At 41.6% G+C, this 20,277-nt stretch overlaps 1 protein-coding gene across 1 annotated transcript in view; it reads left to right on the top strand.

Annotated features, from left to right (window-relative positions):
• ERICH6 (glutamate rich 6) overlaps window positions 1–20,277 on the top strand; it is a 103,236-nt gene that overhangs the window by 48,288 nt on the left and 34,671 nt on the right. Inside the window, exons 9-12 of the mRNA XM_089672594.1 lie at window positions 4,200–4,267; window positions 7,191–7,342; window positions 16,138–16,223; window positions 18,010–18,165. Of these exons, the coding sequence (XP_089528720.1) occupies window positions 4,200–4,267; window positions 7,191–7,342; window positions 16,138–16,223; window positions 18,010–18,165 (462 nt within the window). The remainder of the gene's footprint in view (window positions 1–4,199; window positions 4,268–7,190; window positions 7,343–16,137; window positions 16,224–18,009; window positions 18,166–20,277) is intronic.

The following is a 20,277-nucleotide window of genomic DNA, read 5'->3' as shown; positions in this document are numbered from 1 at the left end:
GTTAAGCGGATGGTCAACGAGGTGGCCTACGAACTTGTCCTCCCTGACACACTCAAAATCCACCCAGTCTTCCATGTGTCCCTGCTGAAGCCAGTGGTCCCAGATACCTTGAACGAGAATCTAGACCTCCGCAGGCCGTAGAAGGGGAAGAAGAATTTGAGGTGGAATCAATCTTGAAGTGCCGAAGGAGGGAGGGCCAGACCCAATTCCTAATCAAATGGAAGGGCTATGGCCCTGAGGACAATTCTTGGGAACCAGCCCATAATGTCCATGCACCTAGACTTGTCCGGAGGTTCTTTCGCGATCACTCGTGGTGGAGAGATCGGGTGGGCATCCGGAGGTTGCCCGTAGGGGGGGGGGGCAATGTCAGGGATCCCGGCGCAGGCGCAGTGTGCCGCCCTGTGCAGGGACTCGAGCATTAGGTCCGGGCCGGCCGCGGCGTTCGAGTTCGCGCATGCGCAGTAGAAGCCGCGGCCGCCCGCTGGGCACCAATGGCAGCGCAGGGCGGGATATTTAAATGGCCCTGAGCTGTCATTCAGTGCCTTCTGGTCTTACCTGTATCCTGTATCTGCGAACCTGTGAATTGTAAGTTGCTGACCCGGATTGTGCTTTGACCTTGCTGTATTTCTCCTGCCCTGACCCTTGCTTCGCCTGACCTCTCTCTTGAATGCCCCCTATTGGATCTGACCTGCTGTTGCTGACCTGGCGTGTGACCCGACTATTCTCTGCCCGCTGCCTTGTACCGTACCGTCCTCCCTGTTACCGACCCGGCTTGTCTGACCTCGCACCTGCTCAGCCATCCATCCGTCCATCCCTCCCAGTGGGGTCTCCTGACCTCCTCATATCAGGCTCTTCCCCGCAGGAGCCCTCGGCGAATACCACTACCACTAACGGGTTTGCCCAGTAGTCACGACCTGGTCTCGGGGGGCTTCAAGTCCATCCCCACCATCAGGGGCCCTGGTGAACAAGCACTCTGGGACTTAGACTCCGTGCTCTGGAAACGCCTATTTAGTGGAGTGCTAGTGGTACCGCTGGGTGGTCCCTTACACCGTCTGTGTGGCCTTGATACCTCTATACACTGATGACAGACTCCATAGTGGAAACACTTCTAGACCAATTGTTTGCAACAAAACTCCTCCAGAACATCCACAGTACTCCTTCACCACCGTAAAAACATCAAAGGGAAACTTCCATAGTGTAACACCGTATTTATTAGGTAAAAAACACTTAAAATTGTACTTACATAAAAAACATGTGGATGGCACTTTAAATCCCAGCACAAAGAAATTCCTCCTGATGACGTCCTGATATGACGAAACCTAAATATAAGTTCCCAGCATTCCCTCCTTACAACCAGGGTTTCCTAGAACCTCCTTACATCTCTGGTGACAAGAGAACCCCTTAAATCAGAGTTCCCCTTTATACCAGAGTCTGCAGAGTTTCCTCTTATATTAGTGTCCTTCTCACTCTTCCTTTATCTTAAGGTCTCCAGTTGCACTCCCTTCTTACATCTTCATTCCATGCGTGCAGGCTGTTGGGCACTGTGGGCAGGCTCAGGGGGGCTGTAGGTTTCAGAGGGCACGCTGTAGGCTACTGAAGACAGGCTGAAGTTCAGCAGTGGCTAGGGGTAAACTACAAGGCCCAGCATGTCTGGTAGAGGCCCCTTGGAGCTCATCGGTAGCTGGGGAGGCAGGTATTTCTACTGTACAGTAAAGACCCCCTCCCCCCAGCCTCATCCTGTGGTGTCGGCTTCTCACCTTGACAAGCAATTAGTCTTGCCTTCCTGGTGTCCACATCCCTCTCATCTGAAAGAAGCTGCTCTACACTGCCTGGATGTGGTTAAGGCTATTAGAGTATATCTCTTGGACACTGCATCTCTTTGGAAGCTTGATGTTGTGTTCATCGTTTGTTCCGGAGGGTCCTACAGAAGGTTGGACTGCCTTGTCTTTTTCAGATGGATTTATAGAACGGTGATCGAAGCCTATGCTCTTGCAGGCCATGAGGCTCAGTTTCCTATTACTGCACATTCTACCAGGGCGCTTAGCGTGTCTGGAGCTTTTTATCACTCCGATTCTGTTGTTCATATTTGCAAGGTAGCTACTTGTTTGTCAGTTCCCACGTCTGCCACGTTTTCTAAGGTTGATATAGCTGCATCTGTGGATGCCAGATGGCTGGGAAGTCTTGCTGGTGGCAGCTTGAGATCCACATGGGGTTCCTGTTTTCTGTTGTTTTGCTGTGGGCTCACCGGCACTGCTTTGGGACGTCCCATCCATGAGAAGTTAAGCTGTGTCCTTCAATGAACAACAGAGAAAATTGGGGGCAGATTCTAAAACTTTCCTTTGATCTGGATGGTGAGTTCACTGCAGCTTGCTGAGCAATTGGGAGTGGGAAACCTGATGGGGCAGATATCGGCAACTCAGCTATAGTGCTAACAGAATGCACAAGTGTGGTGCTTTGTTACCAATTGTTCTGCCTTCAGTTTCTTTTATTTTGTGAGTATGCTATCTTATTTTGAATAAAGAGTTTTTAATTATTATCACACTGTGATAATGTTTCCTTATGGCTTGCATTGTGTTTTCTGGGACTGTGTAAAGCCACTGAGAGGCATCTGTTCAGGGTGGATCATTCCAGGCACTGGTCAAGTGGATTTTCCATCTGGGCTGAGTTTTCACAAGCTGTGTTTGCCTATTTTGTAGCAAGATCGGCAAACACATCTGACGGGTGTAATTCTTGGAGTGCTGTGAAGGAGCACAGTGGATTTTTTTTTTTTTGGCATTGTTTTCATTGACACTTTGAGTGGACATTAGAAGCTGGAAACAGTATATTGTCTCACATAATACATTGCTTTGGACACTAACAATAAAACCTAGACGCTGATTGGTTACTATGCACAGCTGCACCAGATTCTGTGTGCACCAGTTTTAGTAAATCTTCTCCAATATTTCAAGGTATGTTTTTGGCTTTATTCTTTGAGTAATTATTTCTTAGCTTGTGATTTATTTTAAAATGACACTTGCATTTCTAGTTTCAGTGCTGTACTGTGCGAGATTTTGGGTTTCCATTATTGTAACAATTTTTCACAATGGAGAAAAATGGGTCTTTGTACTCACCATAAAATTCTTTTCTCTGGGTTCATTGAAGGACACAGCATCTGCCCAGTCTTGTTTTGATTGTATCAGTGTTATTGTCCTGGTACTGCTGGCTGTTGATTTCTGTATTGCAGATGATGGGTTTGGCCACCACAAAAGGGCCACCCCTAAGGCATGCTTCTGGTTTTAAGTTGCACCTAGTGTCCTGCTCCTGAAGGTGGCAGCATCGAACTCATCTGTGAGAAGTTAAGTTGTGTCCTTCAATGAACTCAGAAAAAAGGATTTTACAGTGAGTACAAAAATCCAGTTTCTTCAAACTGTTTATAATTTTATGGATAGTTGGCAACACAGAATTACCTGCATATGGATGTAAGACATGTTTCCTGAACTGTCTGTCTATCCCTACTATGTGTGTGTTTGCCCAGACTGTGTGTGTGTGTGTATTTTTGCCCAGTCTGTTTGTCTGTAAGTAGTGTAAAGTAGTGCTTGAAACTATGCAGCTGATATGAGCTGTTCAAAGAATACTAGGCAAGCCCGCACTTCTGGCAAATGCTTTGTTTCCAGTTTGGTCTTGAATGTTGTTAGCTGTTTACATAGCACATCAAATTGAATTTATGCAATTTTGTAATAAATGGTGGAAGGAGCTAAGCACTATGTGCAAAGTACAATAACCCATAGTATCCATTTAGAATTCATTTTGTTGAATTTTGCTACCCTTTGCACATGGTTTGTTGCTCGTGAAAATTTTAAATAATGTGTTTTTGTTTTGTCTGGAGTACAAAATGATTTATGTGATAAACATACATGAGATAAACACACATGAAACAACAGCAACAGCATTGTATCTGCAAAATTTTGCCTTTTAATATATTGAAGTTTTACACCAACAGTATTTACAGTATGTATTAGTTGACATTCAGAGCAGGCAATTTAAAATGGGAATTTATTGTTAGTTTTTGTATTGTTATTTTTCAATTACATTTTTTACTTGAACCTATACACTCTGTTGATGATCTTTAGTTAATTAGACCGGCAGCCTTGTAATGTGTGCAGTGTAAGTCATTCCACAAAATGAACACATAATTTTAATAAATATAATTTTTTTCTCAGGCTTAGAGAAAGGCACATGGCAAAAGTCTTTGAATCAGTGGTGACTGAGCCAACCACTTTGACTGAATGTAAGTGCCTTATTCTGTCCATATCTCTGAGAATTTAGTTAGCTCTCTTATGCGCCATGCATCTAAATCTAAATATATTCGTATTCATTCGAATGCAAAACAATCTTCATGTTTAAAGCAAAGATAGATACACATACAGTATATGAAAATGTCTGATATTATCATAATGTTTTTTTACACTCTCTGCAATCATAGAGTTTTGTTATGAATCAATGCATTTATTTCCAGCCTTTCTGGAGACATTTTTTGGTTCAGAAATGATAGCAAATGCTGCTTTTAGAGGTATTTATTTATCTGTCTCTGTTTCTATCTATCATCTATCTATCTATCTATCTATCTATCTATCTATCTATCTATCTATCTATCTATCTCTTCTGTTTTTTTCTGGCTCTAATCTTGTTGGAAAAACAAACACTTCCAATAAATAAAGCTAGTGAAGCTCCTTTCCAGCTGAATATATTGTTTACACTGCAGTATGACTCACTCTGCATGACTAAAATTAGCCAGGTTGTAATCCATAACCTGAGCAGAAACTGCGTATGCCCAGCTATAGCCAGTTTTACATGTTCACTTCATTTCAGTCTATAAAAAAGCTTTATCCACAGGATTACCATAGTATTACAAGAAGAATAGTCTGTTTACAGTTACTTTTCTACAGTCATTTATTGCATTTACTAGGCTGTCAGTGACTTCATAGGCTAGCATGATCTAATTACTGCAGTGTACATTGTGTGCTTACCTGTGTGATTGTAATTCAGCACTGTATGTAATATTTATTTTGTGTGGCCAGCTCATAGATTGCTTCCTTATATGTGTTCATGAGAAAAAATTAATGGTTTACAGTGTAACTCCAGCCAAAATGGACAGGGACACAACAGCAATAAAATAGTATGGGGGGGTGGGGGTGGGGGGGGGAATTAGAACCTCTGTCAGCATTTTATTGCCATCCTTGTTCGCTTTGGAACTTGCACCTCTTTTCTTAGAATGGTGGCAGCATTGAGGTTGATTCACTAAAGGCAAATAGACTGTGCACTTTGCAGGTGCCGTGCAGGTCTCCTGCAGACCCGTTAGTATATCTGCTTACCCATACGGGATGTAAGATGACAGGAAGAATCAATGAAGACTCAATAAACTACCACGGTGCTCCACAGCACCGTGGTAGGTCATTGATAACTACAAGCCGACAGCCGCTAAAGCTGTGGGGACTTGTAGTTTCTCGTTCACAGAGGACTGTGAATGAGTGACGTGACAGGGAGAGAGGAAGCCTGCGTGCCCGTTTTTTTTTTTTTTATTTTGACAGCTAGCGGGAGGAGAAGATCCCCTGCTAGCTGTCAATGCGAGGGAGAGGGGGGGGGGGAGTGGGGGCCAGTCTGTTCATAACATGTTACACCCTGAATATGGGTGTAACATGTTATGAAAGGTGAACTTATCCTTTAGGGCCGGTTCACACTATAGAAACGCAGTCCAGTGCGCTCCAGATGCATTTCTGCATGTGCCTTTTTAAAGCGTTTTTGATGTGTTTTTAACGCATTCTGGTGTGTTTTTGATGCATTCCAGTTCAAATTTCACCCTGTCTTTTTCTTCAATTTAAATAGGGACATGGGTGCTCCAGTGTGTTTTTGGTGCGTTTTGTTGTGTTCCAGTGCGTTCTCGTGTATTTTTGATGCGTTTTACCGCGTTCCAGTACAGTTCTGTGCAGGAAAAATGCAGCCTGTTCTACTTTTTTTCTGTATCCGAAATGCACTGGAACTGCAAGCACTGATGTGGGCTATGACATTGAAAACCGTATAACCTACTTTCTGTGCGGTTTGAATACAGAAAAAAAGCACCCTGAAATGCATGTAGTGTGAACTAGCCCTTAAAGTGAATCTGAAGTCAAAACATTTTCCTATTTGTTTTTGGATAGAGTGGTGAGAGGTTAGAACCTCTGTGGGTTTTTTTTATTGCTCTTTGTGTCCCTTCTAGGGAGATTCAGTCTCTCTATTTGTACTGATGGCCATTGTTGCCAAAACTAATGTCTGGTTGCAATATTTTATGACGAAAGATTTATAAATGTTTATACATACAATGTGAATTTATCTGTTTAGATACGAAAAAATATAGAACATGAAACAACCCTTAGGAAAGCACCCTAGGGAAACAGCGGTATATTATACCCAAGAGGCTTGTACTGTCTAAACATTTCAGCAAAAGAAGGGGAAACTTATTAAGAAAAATTCCAATCCTTTATTGCAAGTATCAAGTACAGAAATACAAAATAAATAAAAAATAAAGTTTCATCTCCGACACCATTTTTTCTAGGTGAGCAGGCAGCCGACTCCATTATACAAACTTCCACAGTAACAGCCATTTTTTTAAGTAAAACTATACTTGCATCAGATAAAGAAACAATATGTACAGTATAGTATCGATGGCTTGTATATTTGTAATTTATGACACGTAATCATACTTAGTAATTGTATGATGTAATATACGAGATAACTACTCTATGGGGAGATTTATCAAGAAAGGCATAGAAATAAGAATTGCAGAATGAGGAGCAATGAGATAAGATTTACTAGGGGATTGTTAACTATAGCACTGTACTAACATAAAATATTCTTCTAACCACTTAAAAGAAAAAGTGAGTATATGGTAATGATATATCTGGTATAGGCGTTTCTATCACAGTTGCCTGTCCAGGCATACAGGTACAGGGGTACAAAATGCACACAAGACTGTCAATAAATCTTTTGGGAAATTAGAGTTAGGTGTAATTACACTGGATAGGTGCCTGGCTCTGTCTGGTTGACAAATCAACTCTCTTAGCTACAAGATTACAAGGCAGATATACCTGTTTTTTTTCAGAGAAAAGTCTATATTGTGGGCTATTTCATATTCTGACACTAATTTTAATAGACATTTTTCTCCCATTAATTAACAGTTGGAAAGCCGATGAAAACCATTTCTTACCAGCTTTCTAATGCCCCTCCAGTCGGAGAAAATTGGACCATTATCCCAGAAGAAGCAGATTCCATAACAAGTACAGATGCAGCAGAGAATGAGCTTTCCCTCTGTGACTTTACAAGTGAAATGGTAATCAGCAGAAATTCAAGGAAACCAGTGGTGGGCTTTTTCCTAGAATGAATTAAATAATAGGGAATTAGCAGTCGTCGTCCCCCCCCCCCCCCGAGAACCCCCATTGCTGGAGTGTCATTCCCTGCTGAACAGCAGTCGTCATCCTAATTTACAGGAAAAGTCAAGAGCTATGTGAAAAAAAAGCTTAGTACTGTAACATTAAAGATGAACTCCAGAAAACTAGCTACAATGAAACACATATGAGAGATGTATTATCTGCCAAAGGATTTCTATATCTGCCCATCCAGTGCTGGTAGTTACACAGTTCTGCCATGTATTATCTGCCAAAGGATTTATATATCTGTCCATCCAGTGCTGATAGTTACACTGTTCTACCATGTATTATCTGTCAAAGGATTTCTATATCTGTCCATCCAGTGCTGATAGTTACACAGTTCTGCCATGTATTATCTGCCAAAGGATTTATATATCTGTCCATCCAGTGCTGATAGTTACACTGTTCTACCATGTATTATCTGCCAAAGGATTTCTATATCTGTCCATCCAGTGCTGATAGTTACACTGTTCTGCCATGTATTATCAGCCAAAGGATTTCTATATCTGTCCATCCAGTGCTGATAGTTACACTTTTCTACCATGTATTATCTGCCAAAGGATTTCTATATCTGTCCATCCAGTGCTGATAGTTACACTGTTCTGCCATGTATTATCAGCCAAAGGATTTCTATATCTGTCCATCCAGTGCTGATAGTTACACTGTTCTGCCATGTATTATCTGCCAAAGGATTTCTATATCTGTCCATCCAGTGCTGATAGTTACACTGTTCTGCCATGTATTATCTGCCAAAGGATTTCTATATCTGTCCATCCAGTGCTGATAGTTACACAGTTCTGCCATGTATTATCTGCCAAAGGATTTCTATATCCGTCCATCCAGTGCTGATAGTTACACAGTTCTGCCACACAGAACAACTTTATCTGGCAGAGTAAAATACCTGATTTTAATTTGCTGTAGTTAGGTAACACTTACAGATCTTGTCTCTCCCCCAGCCTGTGACTGGAGAGTGTAATGAGAAACAGCAGATATATGGGCTAATGGGCTCCATTCACAGAAGCAGATTGCGGTATTTACCCTAGACGCTCAGTAAATACCGCATGAAAAGGTGACAAACTCAATTAACAGAAGGCAATAAATAGTTAAAAGCATGCAGTAATTGAGTAGTGGTCCAGATGTGTGATATTTAAGAAATGCAAATACATAATAGCCAATTTTGAGTTGCTTTTGTCTTTTTGGATCAGCTCACTCTACAGTAATGCATGGAAACCTAAATATGGAAATCATATTGGGAGGCACAGGACACTGTGCTGTGTTGTTATTGAGGGAGTGATAGTTATTTTTTTTAAAGCCCCCCCTCCCCAGGGATCTTTTCTTTCCTCCATGTTGTCCAGGTAGATCTCTGAAAAGTTGCCTACCCCTGCACTTATGTATAATGGGTTGTAGATAGAGTAATTTTTAGCAGGGGTTTCCTGAGACTATTATTTTGAGGGTTCCTGTTTTGAAAAGGTTGAGAAAGGCTGGTTTAAAGTTAAATTAAAGGAACAGCTTTTTTTTTTCATTTTGGATAGAGTAATGAAGGGTTGAACCCCTGTCAGTGTTTTTTTTTTTTGGGTTTTTTTTTGCCATCTGTGTCCCCATTGGAAGATCTCCTCTCTATTACCTTTCTGGTGACAATCCAAAATTTGGGATTTTCTTTTCATTTCACTTTCAATGATAATGGTAAACAAGGCAAATAGAGAGGTTGATCTCCTTGATGGGAACAGACAGCAGTAAAAACCTAATAGGTGTTCTAATACCTCTCCACACTATCCACAACTGAAAAAAATTCCTTTAGTTATACTTTAAGTAAATGCAAAATATCTTTATAAATGTCAAGTATTGAATGAAAATAGAATAAAAAATTACACACATATATAAATGACCTACTTCCACCAATAAAAAAAGACATCATTGTATTTTTTTTTATTGGTGGAAGAAGGGCATTTATATATAAATATACTGTATATGTGTGTGATTTTCTATACTATTTTCATTCAATATTTGACATTTATATTTTGTATTTACTTAATTTAACTTAATTGTGTTTTTGATACACCATGTGTGTCCTGTAAAAGCAGCTTCCCTTTGACAGGTATTCTAGTCACCTTTTTGCTTTTGTATTAATACATATTCGCAGGGACTGCATTGACTTAGTGAGTTAGATTTGGCACTGACTGGCTGTTAGGTGGCACTGATTGGCAGCACTGATAGGTGGCACTGATTGGCATTGATAGGTGGCACTGACTGGCACTGATGGGTGACACTGAAGGGCAGCTCAGATGGGCACTGATTTGTGGCATTGATGTGCACTGGTATGCACTGATAGGTGGCATTGTGGCAGTGATGGGCACTGGCACGTGGCACTGTTTAGCTGGCACTGATGGACTCTGACAGGTGCCACTTCTGGGGCCACACTGATCATCAGTGCCCTGATGATCAGTGTACATGTCCCCTCTGCAGAAAGCCGATTACCGGCTCTCCTCTGCGCACGAGCTGTCAGTGTGACAGCTCGAGAGGTGAGAAATGTTGATAACCGACATTTCCCTGTTTACATATGATCATCTATGATTGGACACAGCTGATCACATGACCGAGCCTACATCTTCGGCTCGTTCTGTGATCGGTGATCCCCTGTGTCCGAGCATGCGCGGTGAGAATAACAGGACGTCATATGACGTCCTATCAGAATGAGAGAACCACCTTGCACCCGTCTTTGGACTATATGGTGGGCGGGAGGTGGTTAAACATGTTCAGTAAAAAAATCACATTTCGGCATAAATTTAGGCCAAAATGTATTCTGCTATATGTCTTTGCTAAAAAAAATCCCAGTATGTGTAAATTAATTGGTGTACGTGAAAGTTATAGTGTTTACAAATGGCGGTATAGATACTGGGATTTTTTTCTCCCCCTACTAGTAATTGCAGTGATCAGCGACTTTTAGTGGGACTGCGAAAGACATTCTGACACTGGGTGAAATTAACTGACATCCCCAATGACACCAATACAATGATCAGTGCTAAAAAAAAGTACTGAAACTGTAGTAATGGCACTGGGCAGCAAGGGGTTAATGTGAGGGGTGATCAAAGGGTTAAATATGTGCTGGGAGTGTTTTACTAGGTGGCGGGGGGGGGGGGGTGCTTTATTGTAAACACAGCCATTCCAAGCAGTGTGATTGTTGGTAATCACCGGGTGCTGGCGGGTAATTGCCGGTCGAGATCCAGTGATTGACATCCGTGGCCGTGAATGGCAGTGCAGGTAGGGTGCATGCCCCCTTCTCAGAAATACAAAATCACATATATATATACGTGATTTTGTGCACAGGTGCCGCCATGTAGCAGTGTATCTGCTATACGGCGGCGTTGAAGCGGTTAAACCATTTTACCTCTTTGTTAGCAATTAAAACTGACAGGGGTTCTAATTTTTCTCCACTGTATCCATCCCATGGTTCCATGAGATAAATACAGCATATTTCAATGAAATATCGCATGCCTTATTTTAGTAGAGGTTTTTTGTGAATTGCCACTTTGTGAATGGAGCCCAATATCTCAGTCATTCAGCTCTTTCCTCCTATCAGTGTGCTCCCTGTTAGCACATGAGCACAGCTGCACAGCGGACTGCACCTTGTTCTTTTTGTCCCTATCCCAGTCTGAGCTCTAATGTACAGGAGATAACAGGAGGCTGATAACAAGTAAAATTCAGGTTCTCACACTTCCTGTATTAAAAAAATATGCAGAAAGCTGCATGAATTTGTCTTTTATAGCAGCCTTGAGCTCTGTTTTAATAATATATATATCAACACATGTGTACATAGACTGATGTACAATATATTATCAGCTTAGATATATGAAAAGCTAATTACACTGTAAATATACATTGCCTTTTTTTCTTTACATTAAAATAATATATAAATGCCAAGGACATAAACAATGAGATAAAGCAACTGTTTGGATAAAGAAGTCAGCAGAGTTTCACCTAATTCACTGATTTTGGGGGGAATTACCTTGCAAGGTAAACAGCTTACTTGCCTTAGTAAACCAACCCCCAGTGTCTCATTCAGCTACACAGAGATATCAGCCTGAATGACATGGTTCAGTTCAAGTTAGCAGGGAGTAGGAACACCTCGGTTTGTTGAGTCTACAGCCTGGTACACACTAGAAGTTTTTCTTCATTCAACCCTGCAAGCTGAATGAAAATAAACTAAGAAATCACCATACTAATACAAACGATGTTGGTGCAATCTCCCCCCCACTGTGCCCTTGTGTTGTGGCAGGAGGATTTCCCCCATTACCCCCCCCCCCCCCCGGACACACTAATCAGCGCTCGCAGCCACTAGCTGCCAGCACTGATCAGATGTGGGTCAATTGCTGGTTTTCCAGCATGCCCGTTTGACAGAAGTCAATCATGAGTCTAGCTTCTGTAGAAAAGACAGCTATACACATCAGTCCATTTTCAACCAATGTGCACAGACAGCTGTACACATGGACCAATTTTTGTCCCATGTGCAGAAGGCTTATAACTAGCCATAGATGAATCATTTTGGATTCTTCCCTCCACACCACTGACGTGAATAGAGAAATCCTACCTGCTGAGACATTGTATTATGACATCGGGGACTCTCCGCTGTCAGAATACACTGATCAGCAGCTGCAGTCCAATGGCTGCAGCTGCTGATCGAGAAAACATTTCCAACAAGTCCATTCAAGAAAAGTCAGTAATTAGATTGACTTCTTTTGAGCAGAAACAACAACACATGGATCGGAATGTGGCTTTTCCCTGCTGAACTGGCCATATTTCAATCCATAAATGGCCAGCTTAAGGCTACGTTCACACTAGCCTTGTGTGCAGGCGGCAGAGAGGCGTTTGGGAAGCGTTTTTACCGCTTCCCAAACGCCTCTGCCAATTCTGCACATTACAGCACATGGTGCTGTTCTAACAGGAGCGTTTGCGTCGCGTTGCGTCGCGGCAAAACGGACGCCTCTGGTCGAGTCAGGAGGCTTTGAAGCCTCCTATTCTCGTCTATGGTGCCGCTCCGCAAACGCCCGGCCGGCGTTTGCGGTGCGGTTGTGACACGGTTGCGGGGTGTTTGCGGAGCAGTAACACCACTCAAATGCATTATAGGCATTTGTGGGGCGTTATTAACGCTCGGCAAACGCCTAGCAACCGCCGCTAAACCGCGCATGCGGCGTTTGCGGAGCGTTTGCCGAGCGTTAAAAACGCTCTGCAAACACCAGACCAACGCTTACCAAACGCTATAGGGACGTTTGGCAAGCGTTGGCAAAACAGCCTAGTGTGAACGAGCCCTTAGAAGCCTTCTTTATTAGTTCATACAATTATCATCTTAAATTGTATAGCCATGTGAGCATTGTTGTGCATTTGGAAAGACTGCTTGCCTGCTGGTCATACTTCACACCTCCTTCCAAATTTTGCTTCCTATAAATTTTCATCCAGTTACACAATGGGATTGATTTACAAAAATTGGAGAGTGCAAAATCAGGTGCAGCTCTGCACAGAAACCATTCAGCTTCCATTTTTTTTTTTGTCAAAGCTTAATTGAACAAGCTGAAGTTAGAAGCTGATTGGCTGCCATGCACAGCTACACCAGATTTTGCACTCTCCAGTTTTAGTAAATTAACCCCAATGTTTCCAAGACAACTCTATATTTAGAGGGAGTAATGGGCAATGGGCACTGTACAGACTGTAAGCAGTAAGTTATTTTTTTTAAACCTGACCATTATTTAATGGCTTGGGGAACTTCTTGGGTAAAAGGTATCATACTGTGCACTTGAAAAACCTAAATAATCAGTTCTATGATGGGGTATGTTTTTCACATGATGCTGTATTACATGTAAACAGAAAACCCTCCAATAAAGATAAACGGTGCCTCTAGGTTCCATACACAAACTAAAAAAAAAATACAAAAAAATCACTATGGTTGTGTGGAGCCCCTAGCACATAAAATGATGCTAGGAGAAACAAACACAGAGAGTGGTTTGTTGCTCTAGTATATACAAAGGTGCGTTCAAGTCAAACCAGGACTTTTGATTTTACAGGTATAAAAAGGGATGCTAGTGTATATATAGTAGTAAGTGGCAAGTGTGTTCTATTACTGATAGGCGGCACACAGGACAGTCCAGAGACCAATAATCAAGATGGCAGACAACAGTGTTAGTGCGTGCATGGAACAGCGTGTGGTGATGACGTTTTTTGTGAACAGAGGTGAAAAAACCCACAGATATCTACAGAAGACTTCAAGTACAGTATGGTGATGAGATGCTCAGCCTCAGTAAGACATTTGAAAGGTGTAAACATTTTAATGATAGCCCTATGTCCATTAGTGCCGATCCTGGCCATGGTGGTTCCTATTCCACAGCAGTCATTCCTGTGAACATTCAGCACCTGGAACGCCTGATCCTGGATAATCGACGCATAACCTATCATGAAATTGGACCCTTAAAACAGTTCCTCGGAGGTCAGATTTTCAGAACTGATGACGAAGTGAAGCAGGCTGTCCTAGGATGGATCAGGCGTACTGACAAATCTTTCTATGCTGAAGCTTTCCAGGCATACGTTAAGTGCTGGGATAAGTGTATAAATGTAATAGGGGAGTATGTAAAAAAATAAATGCAGTTTCCAGTCCTTGAAATATGTCCTTTTATTATATAAAACTCAGAAGTCCCAGTTTGACTGGAATGCTCCTAAAAAAAAATGAATCAAAGAGCTTGAAGGAGCAGGACTGATCTTGCAATTTGCAGAATAAGACCTGACTTGAAAGATAGAAGGCCTGCCATTTTTTTTTACCTATTTTCAAGCTTGTTTAATGCTTTTATATACATAGAATTATATCACTGGCCCCATGCTGCTTATGGTACACATTTACAATTTAAAGTCTATGTACAACCATTCACTATAATTTCACATAAGCTTGAACATGGTAATGCAATTTATTTATTTTATTTATTACAGGTACATATATAGCGCCATCAATGTATGCAACGCTTTCCATGTGTATATATTATACATTCACATCAGTCCCTAACCAGGGGCGGACTGACCATTTGGAAACGCGGGCGCTGCCCGAGGGCCCGGGTCAGTAGGGGGCCCCATGAGATGCCCCTGGTACCTTTTTCATAGGCTTATTTGAGTTTGGGCAAGGACACAGGGGCCCCATGATCCCCTATTGCCCGGGGGCCCCATGAGTTGTCAGTCCGCCCCTGTCCCTAACCCTCAAGGATCGTACAATCTAAGGTCCCTAACTTACATTCATACATACACATACTAGGGACAATTTAGATAGCAGCCAATTAACCTACCAGCATGTCTTTTGGAATGCGGGAAGAAACCAGAGTACCCGGAGGAAAACCACGCAGGCACAGGGAGAACGTGCAAACTCCAGGCAGGTGGTGCCATGATTGGGATTCAAACTAACGACCCTAGTACTGCCAGGTGGATTTTCAAAGTAATTTTCAATATTTGTATTCCTGCAACTTACATTGTTATAATACCTGGTAATCCTACCTTTAAGGTGATTGTTCAGGCACTTCCTGGTGACAATGCTGTGTCCCTACCTCCCATTTGTGCTCCTGTATTGTCATTTTGTCACATAGGGGTTTATTTACTAAAGCTGTGTGTTGTGATAACGCATGTGGGGTAATGTGCGGTATTTATTTTGAATGAGTTACCAGCGCACAGAATATTGGACTTGCACTATTTTCTAGCACAGTACACCACAACACATAGATGGTTAACATGTTTGTATGAAGTGCACTTGCAAGCTGGTTGTTCTGCACGGCCTAGGTGTGTTGGTGTGTCAGTGAAAATGAATGGCATGAAACACACTACACTGCGTATATTGTGTTGCTGTGCATTGCAGTAATGCAGTAAAGCATGGTACAACCCATGTTTCACATAGCCTAACCATAACACACTAGTGCGAATGGATCCTTTTAGAAACCAACACTTACTTTAAAATAACTAGAAAAATAACTAGAAAAAAGAACTTGAAAGAAATACCAGGCAATGGATATAAAAAAATCAGAACCATGAAAAGTATTTCAAGTATGTTTATAAAACACAATACTTTATTTTTAGTTGCTGCAAATGAAGCTACGCAAATACTTTCTTTATGTTCCCTTGTGCCGGCTGCACAACCACAACCGCTAGTTTAGGAGTTTTTAGGTGTCAGATGTTATTGCCTGTGTGAGACGTGTTTGGCCACACAAGGATGCACAGGTGTCCCATGCTTCCCAATGCAGGCCGTTCCACAGACACAGCTGCTTGCTCCCAATTTGTCATCTGCGCGGGTGCATGCTGGTGTGGTTCCTGAGTGGTTCCAGATAGTGTACATTGGGGGCCCGCACTCACATGGATGTCAAGTTGGGAGCAGTGGCCGTGCCCTTGCAGCTGCTGTGTCCTAATGGACATGAATGGGACTGCCTGCAGGGTGATGCACGGAACAGTTTATTCTACATTAGAAAAACTTAAACTTAAGGGGCACCTTAAGGAGCGAAGTAACACACACAAAAAAATGGCGGACAAGAAGGGATCCAGGAACTGTGGCCAGTATCTATGGTGACCTAACCCACCAAATTATCAATTTCTCAGTGAATGCCCTTTTAATGTTACAGTACACGCTCTTATTTCTTTAATTGTAATATACATATGATGATGCCTCATACACAGTTGTACTTTATTTCAGATGATGGCAGAGAGATTTGTAGAAAAATACTACAGAACAGGAAGTAAATTCCTCACAATGTTTCCAGATGGGAGTGCGCAGATTTTGTATCCTTTGTATTCCAATCTTTACATTCCATTTTATTACAGATGTGTTGTTTGTATGTGATGATGTGATTTATTCAGGACTAAAGCTGGCCGTAGACATGAGTTTTTTTTTGATCAGCCGCAGGACTGCAGCCACTGATCGAATGAACATTTTCCAACATCCCGTTTAAAGATTTGGCTGGTCTCTGCTGAACTGGCTGAATTTTGATCCATGTATTGCCAGCTCAATCTAAAAACTTTTTTTTTTTTTTAAATGAAGATCCTTATCCTAGTGTTCTAGCTTTGCGAATTCATTTGCTGCTATAGACCAGATATTTTATAGATTACTTTTTTTCTTTATGATATAAAGGATGACAAAGGTAAATAGTTTTGCACTATACATATTTATAATGATTACTTGGAGATCTATCAAAGCTGACAAAGCCCAACTCCAACCAAAACATTTCATTGGGTTTTGAGCAGAGAGTTACAGCCTTTGTCTGGTTTTAATTGCTGTTTGTGTCACTTTTGGAGCTATTTACCATCACATTTGTCAGAACAGGAAGTTATGGGAAACAATCTGTTCGTCTACTTAAGGGTTCTATCCACCCAATTGTTATATTTGTTTGTGCTGAATCACCCACTGGCTTCTTATACCAGTCAGGGATACCGTGTCTGGTGATGTGGTTTAGGCCATCTTAAACTGGCCATACATGGATTGAAATTCAGCTGGTTCAGCAGAGGCTAGACAAATTTCAAGCCATCTATGGCTGCTGTGGTTGAACAGAAGTCTATTTACTGATCTACTTCTGTTCAACTGCCCGGTCAGTATTTTCTCACTTGATCAGCACTGCAAGCAATAGGTTGCAGTGCTAATCTGTGTATTCTAATGGTGGGAAAGTCTCCCCACTGTCAGAATACAATGACACAGCCAGGAGCATTCCCCTATTCACACATTCACACTGGCTGAAGAAAAAAAAACTGACTCATATATGGCCAGCTTTACTCACCCTGCTGTTTTTTTTTCATTATTTTTTCTATTCTATGTAGAAACTATCAGAAATATTTTAGTTCTCATTTGAGCAGGGGAGAGAAATCTATCATTCTGGTGGGGAGGTCTTAATCTGGAGTCCCTAAGAAGTGCAATATGTTTTAGAGTATTGTGAGTGTAATTTTACACAATACGCTGCAAATTTCATTGGATATTTCACTTTACTGGTATTTTGTAAAAACTGAAATAACAGTTTTATGTAAATTGCCCCTTTAAAGTCATTCAGTTGGTATGACAGGGGCACTCATCCAGCTGATGGGCCCCTATCTCAGGTAGCAATATGTCTGTACTAAAGACCAGGGGTGTATTTACCACAAGGCAAACAAGGCATTTGCCTAGGGCGGCATTTTTCAGAGGGCAGCGGTGTCCCCCAAAAGAAGGAAAGGAAGAAAGGTCATACACAGCACAGGGACCAGGTGGGATCTGAGAGAGGCTGCGGGCTGCTTGATGGTGTATGCAGAGCCTGAGTCTTGTTCCCGGGGATGTCTGGAGCTGTGAAGGTGAGTGTCTTATCTCTTGTCGGGGGAGGGGGGTTGCCAGTGTATGGGGACCGTGGTAGTGGAAGATTCTCTCGGGTGGGTGTGGGGGCTGGGGTGTTGGTCAATGGGGGGAGCCAATTTTTGTGTTGCCTAGGGCAGCACGAAACCTAAATACACCACTGCTAAAGACAATACAATACACAAGGCATACTGTATGTAGCAAGAGCTTTGCACGCTGTATTTATTATATTTGGTTATTTGCCTCAATGTTCTTCAGTTATCCATCTGGTAACATAGCCATTATAGTCGTTCCAAGTAAAGTAAAGGAAGCTATCTGCATTGTTCAAGAGGATACAGACCATAATGCAGAAATTCTGGCTATATTTGGCTCTTCTGGGAAAGCTACGTGCTATCATCCTAATGGGATGGTATGGTATGTTTCTCAACGTTGCTTTTATTTTATTTTTAATAAGCAAAGAATCTATAAGAGAACAAAAAATATGTAGTCAAAAGTCTATGCATAGGTAATATTTTTTATTACTCATAAACATGCTTTTGTTTCTTTTCTATCTTTTTAGAATTTGCTGAATATTGTTAGTATATTATTATGGTAGCTGGAGTTTGCTGCTGGGGATTTTATTAAGCAGAATCATAATGCTGCTACTGAGAGATTCAATATTGTAATGGAGCTGGAGTGTCTATGATGTAGAAGCCGAAGAGGCTGTTTTTGTTAACACTGACATTTTAATCACACCTCGTTCGCCTCTTGTACATAGCGCAGTACCATTTATTTCTACATTAGTGTCCTGGGCTGCCCAAATCTTGTAGAATCCTAGCAATACCCTGGCACTCTTTTTTTTGTGGAAAAAAGCCAAACCAGTTGGTACACTGTTCTCTGGGATAAACAAATTTCTTACAAAAGTTCTCAGTTCATTTGGCACATAGAATAGTATTTTATAACATAACAAAATATAGGGACTCTCTTCATATGCTAGCAAGTGTTCTCAAACAATTTGTATTATAAAGAACACTATTTTTATTTAATATAAATTAAAAAAAAAACAAATAGGGTTAAAGCAGAACTAAACTCTCTCAGTCAACATTTGTAATCCTTATGCTGCCACCATTAGTAAATAGATACGGAGGTGTATTATATTTATGTATTTTAACTTATTTTTTATAAATAATAATTTATTCTGGCCTTTGGAATGTATTAATTCTTAAATGCTATATGCGTTCATGCAGGTTTGCTTGTTTTTTTTTTTTCGTCGAAAAGCTTCACATAGCCTTACATAGAGGTGCTTTTAAAGGCTGAAAAAAATGTTCATCACCTTTTTAAGCTCTGTGTGCATGAGACCTTAAAGGAATTTCCCAAGCATGTAGTTTAACTGCTTCCCATCCGCCCATAGCCTATAGAAGGTGGACACGAAGCAGCGCCGATGCAGGCTAAGGTATCTGTACGTCAGCCCGCATCAGAGGCTCCTGGCTCCTGCGCAGCTCACAGAGTGCACAACCTTGGAGAATGGTGATTCTCGTGTCACCCAGACACAATGCATCACATTACCGCTGTGTTCGGGTGGTCACTTGGTGTTTTACCATGTGATTGCTGTGTCCAATCACCGCAATCACATAGTAAACAATAGTAAGTAAAAGTAAAGATTGGTTCTCTCTGCTCTCACTGTGAGTGAAGGGCAAACTGATGCTGCAGCCTGTGAGTGTACAGAAGCCTGTCAGTGCAAGCCACCCTAGTGTCCCTGATCACTACCCCAGTGTAATATATATAAAAAATGCAGCCAGTCCCTGTCACCTGTTCCTGTGCTCATGAAAACACCGCCATACACCATACTAATGTCCTAATCACCACCATACCAGCGTCCTGATCACTGCCCTTATCAGTGCCATGATCAACATTAAATGCCATACCAGTGTCTGGATCACCACCATACCCCGTACCATTGCCCTGATCACCGCCATACCCCATACCAGTGTCCTGATCACCACCATACATCATACCAGCACCCCGATAACCGCCATACCCCATACCAGTACCCTGATTACCGCCATGCCAGTGTTCTGATCACCCCATATGCCATACCAGCATCTTGATCACTGCCATACCCCATACCAGGGTTTTGATTACCCCATATGCCATACCAGTGTCTTGATTACCGCCATACCCCATATCAGCTTCCTGATCACTGCCATACCCCATACCAGCCTCCTGATCCCTGCCATACCAGTGTCCTGATCACTGCCGTACGTCATACTAGCGTCCTTCATTTTAGGGTCTCAACTGATCAATTTTCTGATATATATATCATAGTTTTTAGACTCTATAACTAATTATAATAACTATAGACTAAATAATATATGCTGTTTGGGGTTGTTTTTACCCAAAAAAATGTAGCAGAATACATTCTGGCCTAAATATATGAAGAAAGATTATTTATTTGAAGATTTTTTAGAACAAAAACTAAGCAAAAATGTTTTAATTTTAATTTCTGATATTTTTTCATTTATATAGCAAAAAATAAAAAAAACAGTG

This window comes from Staurois parvus, unplaced genomic scaffold (genome assembly GCF_062004578.1).
Source record: "Staurois parvus isolate SC_StPar_1 unplaced genomic scaffold, SC_StPar_1.0 ptg000131l, whole genome shotgun sequence".
In the NCBI taxonomy this organism is placed as follows: Eukaryota; Metazoa; Chordata; class Amphibia; order Anura; family Ranidae; genus Staurois; species Staurois parvus.
The sequence above is the reverse complement of the archived record's forward strand: the minus strand, read 5'-3'. Positions and strand labels throughout refer to the sequence as shown.